The following is a 12,354-nucleotide window of genomic DNA, read 5'->3' as shown; positions in this document are numbered from 1 at the left end:
ATTATTATACATCCCAATAACCATTTTTGTGTAATGACTAACTTCTCTGGAACATGAGGTAGCTTCGCTAGATATAACCATTTTAGCACAGCTACATACAGGAGCCAAAGATTAATGCTTTTTGTGTGTGTCAGTAAGAGAGGCCTAGTAGTGTTTAGTTGCCAGGACTATCTATAATAGTAGTAAATTACTATTGTGTTACTACTAGTAGTAAATTACTATTGTGTTACTACTAGTAGTAAATTACTATTGTGTTACTACTAGTGGTAGAGGAGGACTACAATTTCAAGCTAATCGAGTGCCACCATTGGTCTTTGCCTAGAACAATGAATCGCAGCATCCGAGCTCAGGGATCTGTAGTCTTTATTACAGGATAAAGACAGGGATAAGGTGGAGATGCCCCAAAGATTTAAGGGGATGGAGAGAAACCAGTGGAAGTGGGTCTGTGGAGAGGGTTGGGCTCATTCAGGAGAAGGAAGTGGAGGTGGCTGTTCCAAGCAGAGGGAACGACATAGCGGAAGATGTAAGGAGCAGGGTAGCCAGTGGCCAGACAGAGTGAAAAAGAGCCCATTCCAGAAGGACAGAGACAAACACAAGACGGTTAATGGAATCTGAGCATCGATTCCAACTAGAAATACTAATTCCATTCCACAGGTTCGGTTGAAATCCAATCTCGGTATCCAGTTCTGGTTGACGTGGCCTGAAAACAAAGTTGGAAACAAAGTTTTATTTATTTGTTACTGCAGTTTGGAAACACCTGGGGATAGTTTGCAAAAAAAGAAAAGAAATTAAAACAAGATTGGGGAGGAGGATTGATCAATCAATAGATAGATGAGATAGATAGATGATAGATAGATAGATAGATAGATAGAGAGAGAGAGAGAGAGAGAGAGAGAGATAGAGGATAGATAGATGATAGATAGATAGATGATAGATAGATGGATGGATGGATGGATAGATAGATAGATAGATAGATAGATAGATAGATAGATAGATAGATGATAGAGATAGATAGATGATAGATAGATGGATAGATAGATGATAGATAGATGATAGCTAGGATAGATGATAGATAGGTAGGTAGATGATAGATGATAGATAGATGATAGATAGATAGATAGATGATAGATAGATATAGATGATAGATAGATAGATGATAGATAGATAGATAGATAGATAGATAGATAGATAGATAGATAGATATAGATGATAGATAACTTGATAGATAGATAGTTAACTTGGATTTTGGAAGTAATGACTGTTTTTTTCTGTTGTTTTTTTTCTTTTAGTATTGTAAGACGTTTTGCTTTGTGTTTTTCATATGTTATATTTGTTATAAATGTGGGAAATCAATAAAAAAAATTGGGGGGAAAAAGACATCAACTCCCTGAGGGAGATATAGATATAGATATAGATATAGATATAGATATAGATATAGATATAGATATAGATATAGATATAGATGCAATGGGCAGCCTTGGCTACAACTTCGCTGAATTACTCAAGGCAAGAAGTCGCAGAAGAAGGAATCTGGGGAAAGTGCCTATATAGGAGCTGTAAGTTATCTGATGAGAGCGGGCCGCGAGCCAGGCAAGTACTTGACCCCCGGGGGTCAAAAAAATAAGCCGCGGCCGGATGTAACAAATTGCTCCAGATTATTGAGATTTTGCAGCCTGTGCAAGAAAAGGAGTCTGCTCTGTGTGTGGGCTGAGAATTGAACAACATCCCACATGGGAAAAGACGGAAGAGACGGAGAGTGACTCACGAGCTCTGGGATAAGGAAGGAGCAAAGGTTTCCACGTGGTGGGTTTTGCTGCTGCCTGGTGAGATGTGGGCTTGGATGGTTTTAGACAGGCCGGGTGAGCTCCCGTTGCTCGGTCCCTGCTCCTGCCAACCTAGCAGTTCAAAAGCACATCAAAGTGCAAGTAGATAAATAAGTACCACTCCAGAGGGAAGGTAAACGGCGTTTCCGTGTGCTGCTCTGGTTCGCCAGAAGCGGCTTAGTCATGCTGGCCACATGACCCGGAAGCTGTACGCTGGCTCCCTCGGCAATAAAGCGAGATGAGCACCGCAACGCCAGAGTCATCCGTGACTGGACCTAATGGCCAGGGGTCCCTTTATCTTTAACAGCAGCTACCAATTAGCAGAACTTCCATATTCAGGGGCAGTGTATGTCCATCAGTACCAGCTGCTGGGATTGGCTATCTCTTTTCTTTATGCCCTGCTTGTGAGCTTCCCATTTTGGACTCACAGCTGTCCATGGAGGCGCAGGTCCATTCTGTGTCCAGGGCAGCTGTCTACCAGCACCATCTGGTACGCAGGATGAGACCCTACCTGCCTGCAGACTGTCTCGCCAGATTGGTGCATGCTCTGGTTATCTCCCGCTTGGACTACTGCAATGCGCTCTACATGGGGCTACCTTTGAAGGTGACCTGGAAACTACAACTAATCCAGAATGCGGCAGCCAGACTGGTGACTGGGGGCGGCCGCCGAGACCACATAACACTGGTCTTGAAAGATCTACATTGGCTCCCAGTACGTTTCCGAGCACAATTCAAAGTGTTGGTGCTGACCTTTAAAACCCTAAACGGCCTCAGTCCAGTATACCTGAAGGAGCGTCTCCACCCCCATCATCCAGCCAGGACACTGAGGTCCAGCACTGAGGGCCTTCTGGAGGTTCCCTCCCTGCGAGAAGCCAAGCTACAGGAAACCAGGCAGGGGGCCTTCTCGGTGGTGGCGCCCGCCCTGTGGAACGCCCTCCCACCGGATGTCAAAGAGAAAAATAACTACCAGACTTTTAGAAGACATCTGAAGGCAGCCCTGTTGAGGGAAGTTTTTAATGACTGATGTTTTCATGTATTTTTAATATTTTGTTAGAAGCCCAGCCAGATGGGCAGGGTATAAATAATAAATTATTATTATTATTATTATTATTATTATTATTATTATTATTCCCCAAAGCAACATCTTTTTTAAAAAAAATAATTGAGGAATCGCCCACATCAGGATGTCCCCCATATCTTCCTTAATACAATGGTACCTTGGTTCTCAAAGGCCTTGGTTCCCAAATGCCTAAAACCCAGAAGTACGGTAAGTGTTCCGGTTAGCGAACGTTTTTCGGAACCCAAATGTCCAATGTGGCTGTTGGCTATTGTTTCCAGGAGACCTGCACCAATCAGAAGCCCTGCCTTGGTTTTTGAACATTTCGGAAGTCAAACGGATTTCCAGAATGGATTAAGTTCAAGAACAAAAGTATCACTGTATTTGACACTTTTGTTTTTGCTATTTGTTTTGCGTTTTTGTTTTTGAGGCTTTTTCGGTTAATTTGTTTTTGTGACTGTGTGGAACCCAGTTCAGCTACTGATTGATTGATTGATTGATTGATTGATTGATTGTGTGACTGCGGAAATGGATAAAAGCCCCCCATCCAAACAAGGACTATCATCAGTGCAGCTGAGAAGAAAAAATAATTTTAATTTTTATCATCTACTGTCTTATTTATTTTATAGTAAATTGCTGTTTTAGGGGTTGATTTAAAAAATCTGGAATGGATTAATCCCTTTTGCATTACTTTCTATGGGAAAGCGTGCCTTGGTTTTGAAATGCTTTGGTTTTGGAATGGACTTCTGGAATGAACCAAGTTTGAGAACCAAGGTACACCATAAGTGAGTCTGTCTGAGCGACTCAGCTCACAAGGAGGGATCGACTGTAAAGATCCCTAGAGAGGGGACAGGGATCCAGCAGGTTCCTTCACAAATTACTTGTTGTGGTCTACTCTGTGGAGTCCATATATTAGAGATGGGACAGAGTAGCCAATTCTGTCCTGTTTCATTCCACTGGAACTCACTTGTAGATCTGTTCCTTTGCGTGCAGATTCTGTGATTTTTTTTAAAAAAAGTTGCAAGCAAAAGTTGTGCACACATTTAAAATGTGCTCATTTGCAATGTAAACTACACATTTCTAAAAATGTAAAATAAGAATCCTTCGGTGATTTTCAACTCTTTCATCTAGAAAACATACTTTTCCCATTAGATTTTAACACAAAATATATATTTTCTGTGTTCATCTTTTGCACACTACCAACCGCATCATTAAATCCCATGCTGTTTCAGCAAATCCAGAGAAATGTGCATCTCACATGGACTTGAGCAAGTTTGGAAGCCTCAGATATGATTGGTCCACTGTGGAAAGCAGACCAAACCATTTTTTCTGGTCTCTATCACGTACTTCAAAAAGGAAGATCAGAATAACACAGTGATTTGCTGTGATGAAAGGAAAAGAAGTAAGGACGAGGGAAAACATTTTTGTTTTCTTTCTGCTCCTTATTTTTCCAGCCTTAGGTTCAGTACAAATTTCCACATCAGTTTCTGATTTTTTTAAAAAAGGCCTTTTGAGTAATTTTCAATTCAGCATCATGCAGCAATTTTCTCCTTATACACACATTCTTGTATGCCATTTTGTCCAGAGTACACATCTTGCCAGCAAATCGCCCCAATTGGCAATGCATTTTGTATATTCTTCTGCATGCTTTACCCTAGTACAGTGGTACCTCGGGTTAAGTACTTAGTTCATTCTGGAGGTCCATTCTTAACCTGAAACTGTTCTTAACCTGAAGCACCACTTTAGCTAATGGGGCCTCCTGCTGCTGCCGCGCCGCCAGATCCTGATTTCTGTTCTCATCCTGAAGCAAAGTTCTTAAGCCGAGGTACTATTTCTGGGTTAACGGAGGCTGTAACCTGAAGCGTCTGTAACCTGAAGCATCTGTAACCCGAGGTACCACTGTATAGACATTTTTTGGGGGTAGGTGTTCCTTAGCCAGAAAACAACCTTGCAAAATTCAGGGAATTGCTTTTTTTTTTTTTTTAGTTTATGGTTTCTGTATTGTTTTCGAGGAGGTAGGTGTGCCTTCAGGTGTGAACAGAACCAAATTTCTCCCCCCACATTCATCCCAGGGAAGGTGGGGGGGGGGGTTGAGACAGGGAAGCTGATACAAACAGAAAAGAATATGTTTTGACGATGGATTAGCTACTGCAGGGCAAAGAGTCTAAGAACATCAGTGGGATGGCCTGGGACTCGGTCTCAGACTCGGAACCAGAGGGATCTCAGTCCATACTGTATTCAGAAGGATTTCCTGGCTCTGTGAAAGCTCAACATAGCCATCCTGGCTTCAAGCCACCGGTGGCCCTCTCCTCTTCTGCAAATTTCCCCAATCCTCTTTTCAAGCCACCCACGTTGGCAGCCGTCCCTGACTCCATCGTTTATCTGTCCCAACTCTCCCAACTCTCAGCTGTGTTGCATGCCCTTGAGTTCCAGCGTTAGGCGACAGGGAGGAAAACTGTCCCCTGTCCTCTTTCTCCTTGCCATTCACTCGAACTCAGCATCCTGACTTTATCTTCTCCTCTGGTTTGCTCTTTCCCTGGGGTTTTGCTGACCGGATGAAAGCCCATGTTTTAAAGGACTTTGGCCCCACAAGCTGGGATAATTTCAGATCTCCCTAAGCAAACAAGAACAGGAGGCAACGACAGATAAATAAACCAGAGCAGCGGGAAAACAGGAACTGATAGTACAGAGTTTGGATTGTTTTCTAATTTATCTAAGACACACAGATTGTTTTTTTCCCTTTTGCCCACAAAGTTGTGGTTGCATCCTAGGTCACCCCCCCACCCAAAAAAGAGCCTAAAAGATATCAGCAGAGGTTCTGAGAAATCAGATGTTTTCTGTTGCTGTTCTCTGTGTGTTTTTCTTCCAGGAAGAAATATGGACTCAGTGACTGTGGAAGAGCTGATCGGAGCTCCTTTGCAATGGCAAAATCGGCTGCATTCTACATTTAAGGCTCTAGGATACCACTTTAAACAGCTCTCGTTTGCCCCAAAGAATCCTGGGAGCTGTGGTTTGTTCAGGGGGCTGAGAGTTGTTTGGAGGTCCCTATTCTCTGCCCACAATGACAAACCTAGACAGCATCTTTAAAAGCAGAGACATCACCTAGCTGACAAAGGTCCGTATAGTTAAAGCTAAGGTTTTCCCAGTAGTGATGTATGGAAGTGAGAGCTGGACCATAAAGAAGGCAGATCGCCGAAGAATGGATGCTTTTGAATTCTGGTGCTGGAGGAGACTCTTGAGAGTCCCATGGACTGCAAGAAGATCAAACCTCTCCATTCTGAAGGAAATCAGCCCAGAGTGCTCACTGGAAGGACGGATCCTGAAGCTGAGGCTCCAGTACTTTGGCCACCTCAGGAGAAGAGAACACTCCCTGGAAAAGACCCTGATGTTGGGAAAGATGGAGGGCACAAGGAGAAGGGGACGACGGAGGAAGAGATGGTTGGACAGTGTTCTCGAAGCTACCAGCATGAATTTGACCAAACTGCAGGAGGCAGTGGAAGACAGAAGTGCCTGGCGTGCTCTGGTCCAGGGAGTCACAAAGAGGCGGACACGACTAAACAACAACAACAACAATTCTCTGCCCAAAGCCACAATTCCCAGAGTTCCCTAGGAACAGGGATTGATAGTTAAACCACTCTGAGAACGGCAGCTCTTTGAGGGGTACAGGGTAATCAAGTCCAACCCCCAGCAATCAAGAATCCGTGGCAAATTATGTGGAGGACTCCCTGGTCCTGAGTGGGGTGACTGTGCCCCTGAAGGACCAGGTGCGCAGCCTGGGAGTCATTTTGGACTCACAGCTGTCCATGGAAGCACAGGTCAATTCTGTGTCCAGGGTGGCTGTTTATCAGCTCTGTCTGGTACGCAGGATGAGACCCTACCTGCCCGCGAACTGTCTTGCCAGAGTGGTGCATGCTTTAGTTATCTCATGCTTGGTCTACTGCAAGGTACTCTATGTGGGGCTACCTTTGAAGGTGACCCGGAAACTGCAATTAATCCAGAATGCGGCAGCTAGACTGGTGATTGGGAGTGGCCGCTGAGACCATATAACATCAGTCTTGAAAGACCTACACTGACAGTATGTTTCTGAGCACAATTCAAAGTGTTGGTGCTGACCTTTAAAGCCCTAAACGGCCTCGGTCCGGTAGATCTGAAGGAGTGTCTCCACCCCCATCGTTCAGTTCCAGTGCCGAGGGCCTTCTAGCGGTTCCCTCCCTGCGAGAAGCCAAGTTACAGGGAACCAGGCAGAGGGCCTTCTTGGTAGTGGCGCCTGCCCTGTGGAACACCCTCCCACCAGATGTCAAAGAGAACAACAACTACCAGACTTTTAGAAGACATCTGAAGGCAGCCCTGTTTAGGGAAACTTTTTATGTTTAACAGACTATTGTATTTTAATATTTTGTTAGAAGCTGCCCAGTGTGGCTGGGGAAACCCAGCCAGATGGGAGGGGTATAAATAATAAATATTAAGTTATTATTGTTGTTGTTGTTATCGTCGTCATCATCATCATCATCCAACCTCTGTTGAAAAATCTCCAAGGAAGGAGAGTCCACCAGCTTTCAAAGAAATCTGTTCTGCTGTTGAACTGTTCTTACTGTCAGGAAGTTCCTCCTAATGTGTACTTGAAACCCAAACCACTTGATTCTTGTCATTTGAATCAATTGGTTTGGTTCCTACCCTCAGGAGCAGCAGAAAACAAGCTTGCTCCATCTTCCATGGGCAGCCCTTCCAGATATTGGAAGATGGCCATCATATCTCCTCTTCTCCAGGCTACACATATCCATCTCGCTCAACTGTTCCTCAAAAGTTTTGGTTTCCAGACCTTTGATGGTCTTGGTCTTCTTCCTCTGCACCCATTCCAACTTGTCAAATAAAGCCCTTCATTTTGGATAATCAACAAGGGCCCTTCATTGAAATTATCTAATAATGGAAAGCTGTATAAATATAATCCAGTTCATCCCAAAACCAACCCGTTTGTGAATAACTGTAGCTCTCCGGATGCAAGCCAACGCCCATCAGTTCACAACATCTGGAGAATCACAGTTTCCTCACCCTTTTGCTGTATATGGATTGATCTATTGAAGATCTCTTTCAGCTTCTGCCTTCTGGAAGAAGGTACAGGGTTATAAAGACTAGGACTAGCCGCCTGAGAAACAGTTTCTATCCAATTGCTATTTTGGTTTTAAATGTAGTGTAATGTAGTCTCCATGTGAGTATATTGTATTCAATTGTGGGGTATCAGAGTTTTTAGGGGCTAACCAGGTTGGGATAGTTGGGATAGCAGGCTTGTTGGTTTTTGAATGTAGATTTTTCAATTTCGTTGTTCTGTATAGGACAATGACAATAAACATTTTTGTACCGTATCTGGGGTGGTGGGTGGGGTGGGGTTTCAAAAACAAAAGAATGATTACCTTGTTCGGCTTACCTGCCATTCAACTTGCCATTATATGCTTCACAAACGCTGGAAAAAAAAGGAAGAGAGTCATTACTGTCTCAGAGGTAGTGTTGTGTAATGGTTAGAGTGTTGGGCTAGAGCTTGGGATATGAGGGTCTGAATCCTGACTCAGTCATGAATCTCACTGGGTGTCAGAGACCAGGCTGAGGAGTACTGCTCTGATGAGGAATGGTGGGAACCTCTCCCTCCAGCTGTTCTTGACCAGAATCCTGAAGTTGCCCAGGACAGTGGAGCAGTATAGATATGGAGCAGTGGTTTGCAGAAGGGCATAGTTCCGAAGGCAAAAGTTGAGACTGTGGGATGTGATACATAAGTAGCAGTCAAGTACAACATTCCTTGTTTTCCTAGAGTGGACATGCTGGGGAATGTTTGGTCCAGCCAGTCGAAAACTTCCTGTTTCCTCCTGGCTGGGACTTACTTCCTTTGCATGTGACTAGAGGTGCACGTGACCTCACCTATCCAGGTAACAAAAGGACAGGGCACGCAGCACTCTCTCTCTCTCTCTCTCTCTCTCTCTCTTTGACTTCCTCCATCGTTGGAGCAGCTTTTTAGCTAAAGATGTTCTGTTAGCTTCCAGCCAACAGAGGAAACTGGGATTATCCCCATATGGCAGCCTTTCTCAACCTGTGGGTCCCCAGATGTTGTTGAACTACAACTCCCATCACCCCTAGCGAGCAAGGCCAGAGCTCAGGGATGAAGGGAGTTGTAGTCCAACAGCATCTGGGGACCCACAGGTTGAGAACCGCTGCTTATGGGATAGCTCCACATGTATATAAAAAGGTAAAGGTACCCCTGCCCGTACTGGCCAGTCTTGACAGACTCTGGGGTTGTGCGCCCATCTCACTTAAGAGGCCAGGGGCCAGCGCTGTCCGGAGACACTTCCGGGTCACGTGGCCAGCGAGCCAGAGCCGCACACGGAAACACTGTTTACCTTCCCGCTGGTAAGCGGTCCCTATTTATCTACTTGCACCCGGAGGTGCTTTCGAACTGCTAGGTTGGCAGGCGCTGGGACCGAGCAGCGGGAGCGCACCCCGCCGCAGGGATTCGAACCGCCGACCTTTCGATCGGCAAGCCCTAGGCGCTGAGGCTTTAACCCACAGCGCCACCTGCGTCCCCCCACATGTATATACTATGTAACTAAGTCTGCCTTCAGGGATCCATCTGTGAACTGATGTTGTACGTAAACTTCTTTTATTGACTTTACACAAGATTGTGGCATCTTTTTTGGCACCCCCATATTTTCCTTAATACAGTGGTACCTTGGTTCTCAAACACCTCGGTACCCAAACGCCAAAAACCCGGAAGTAAGTGTTCTGGTTTTGGAACATTTTTTCGGAACCCGAACGTCCGACGCAGCTGTCAGCTATTGTTTCCGGGGCACCTCCACCAATCAGAAGCTGCACCTTGGTTTTCAAACATTTCGGAAGTCAAATGGACTTCCAGAACGGATTAAGTTTGGTGTTTTTGTTTTTTGCTATTTATTTTGTGTTTTTGTTTTTGAGGCCTTTTCGTTTACCGTATTTTCCAGCGTATAAGATGACTGGGCGTATAAGACGACTCCCAACTTTTCCAGTTAAAATATAGAGTTTGGAATATACTCGCCGTGTAAGACTGCCCCTCTTCCAATGCACACCAAAAAAATTTAAAAAACCAGTCTCCAGTCCGGCTCAGAAATCCGCTCCACTTCCCAGTAGCCAAGGGCTTCTGGGGCCAATTTTCAAGCGTATTTCTGCTTCATCTAGAGAGCTTGGTGTACTCTGATTTAATTTGCTGTCATTTTTATCCTTTGGTGAGGAGTTGCTGCAGGAGTTGCTGCTGTAGCCGGCGTATAAGACGACCCCCGACTTTTGAGAAGATTTTCCTGGGTTAAAAACTAGTCTTAGATGCCAGAAAATACAGTAATTTGTTTTTGTGACTGTGCTCAGCTACCAATTGATTGATTCTGTGACTGCGGAAATGGATAAAAGCCCCCCATCCAAACAATAACTATCATCACTTCAGGTAAGGAAAAAAAATGTAGTTTTAATTTTTATCATCTACAATTCTGTCTTATTTTTATAGTACAGTACATTGATTGTTGCTTTCATTTTATGGATCAGTGGTCTCGTTAGATAGTGAAATTCATGTTAAATTGCTGTTTTAGGGGTGGTTTTTTAAAGTCTGGAACAGATTAATCCCTTTTGCATTACTTTCTATGGGAAAGTGCACCTTGGTTTTGGAATGCTTTGGTTTTGGAATGGACTTCTGGAACGGATTAAGTTTGAGAACCAAGGTACCACTGTACCTTCGTAGCTGATGCAACCATTGGAGTCTTCCTGGCCAGCCATTAGCTTATCGACCTCCTCCTCAGTCAACCTTTCGCCTGGAACAGAAAAAAATGAAAGAAAAGAAAATAACAGGAAAAAAATATACATAAGTTGACTCAAATTTTCAGGGTTAAGAGCCTAAAGCAAATTACAAGTAGGGCTATGTAATTCGATCAAAGCTCGAATCGCTAACTGATTTGAAGGGACAAGATTCCAGTTTTGGCCGAGTCAGGCCAAAAAAGTTGGTTAAAATGTTTCTGTATATTATGTCCGCAGCCAGAAATCAGTATTCCCAGAAATGGAAAGAAGTTGTGGACTTTTAAAAGGAATGGACTTTTAAAACTACTGGATTATATGGAGATAGTGAAATTAACAGCAAAACAAGAGACCAAAAAGATAAAATGTTTGTGGAAGAGCGGAGATCCTTTTTGGAGATAATATTATAGTCAAATGAAATTGCAGGCAGGACATAAAATATAAGCAAAGGAATGAGAATGATAAAGGAATGTAATATGGAAAGAAGTTCCAGCAAAGGAGGAATGGATGCAAAAACTTGTGGAATATGCAGAAATGGCAAAACTTACCAGAAGAATAAGAAATCAAGATAACAAACTTTTTATAAAACAATGGAAATTGTTTGTTGAATATTTACAGTTGAATTGTAAACAGATAAGAACATTGGCATGATTATGGTAATATATTTAAAGAACATATTTAAAGTAGATGAATAAACGAGCAAATTAAGTTAATTTGGATATGCAGAAAATATTAAAAATAAATTTAGAGAGGGGAGGAAGTCAAAAATGATTGTAAAATCAGTGAAATGTAGAAACCTGAAAAGTATAAATAATTTTTAAAAAGATAAAGGAATGTAATATGTACGTTATAGAAATCAGTATTACGTTTAAGGCAGTAGTGAAAGGATTTGAAGAGAAACATCATGAAAGGAAGGATGGATGTCAAAATGGCTCAGAGATATTTTTATCTGACTGTCTACCATGGCATTCCCTCTTCAACCAAGTTGAGGAATTTCAAGGTGCTTAGAGCAACATCTTCCAGCTCACAGTTTTGGTCCCTCAAGATTAACTGTGATCTCCAAGCAGAAACAAAGCCGAAAATTTCAGAAACCCAGAAGTCATCATTTGTCCCGCTCGACTTTGATCACAGCATCGGGCTGGAGAATTCCTTATCCCAATAACTTCATTTTTTGCAAAGAAAAGGGAAATGAAGGACAAGTTTTTCTAGCCCTCCAGACTGCACAGAGAGCTGTTTGCATATATTTTATTTTTAACCAACTAAACTTTTTATTGCACTAGCCGTAGGCCATGGCATCATTCAGAAGGAGAACAAAAAGGGGAGGAAGGGAAAAAACAACAACAATAACCATAAAAATAATCAGGCACAGACATACAATAAAACCACGGTCACGGCTACTAAAATTATTTGTTGCATTAAATAGAATAGAATAGCAGAAGATTCTCAGGGGAGATGTGCCAAATTAAATATCCAAATCCCCTTTGCAGTTAACCGCTATTCCGTCTAGTTCCTTCCTCCTGATCTTCTTAGCTGCCGTCGCATAGAGTGCTGCTTTAAAAGTAACAAAGTCCTTGGTGTCACTCAGTAGCCATTTCACCCATCCCTATGCACGATCAAATCCATAATCTTTCAATGTGGGTGAGGGACATGTGACCCCCTCCTCTCAAATGTTGGAACAAA

General features: G+C 43.2%; 1 protein-coding gene across 2 annotated transcripts in view; it reads right to left on the bottom strand.

Annotated features, from left to right (window-relative positions):
* Window positions 1–346: 346 nt before the first annotated feature.
* MYL3 (myosin light chain 3) overlaps window positions 347–12,354 on the bottom strand; it is a 61,065-nt gene continuing 49,057 nt past the window's right edge. The window contains exons 6-8 of one of the 2 annotated variants that reach the window (XM_079947080.1): window positions 10,617–10,694; window positions 8,289–8,338; window positions 347–700 (exon numbers count right to left, since the gene is read on the bottom strand). In XM_079947080.1, the coding sequence (XP_079803206.1) occupies window positions 8,310–8,338; window positions 10,617–10,694 (107 nt within the window). In that variant the 3' untranslated portion in view covers window positions 347–700; window positions 8,289–8,309. The remainder of the gene's footprint in view (window positions 701–8,288; window positions 8,339–10,616; window positions 10,695–12,354) is intronic. The other variant, XM_079947079.1, reaches the window with a different exon arrangement.

This window comes from Podarcis cretensis (assembly GCF_951804945.1).
Source record: "Podarcis cretensis genome assembly, chromosome: 12".
NCBI classification, from domain to species: Eukaryota; Metazoa; Chordata; class Lepidosauria; order Squamata; family Lacertidae; genus Podarcis; species Podarcis cretensis.
This window is presented reverse-complemented; position numbering and strand designations above follow the sequence as displayed.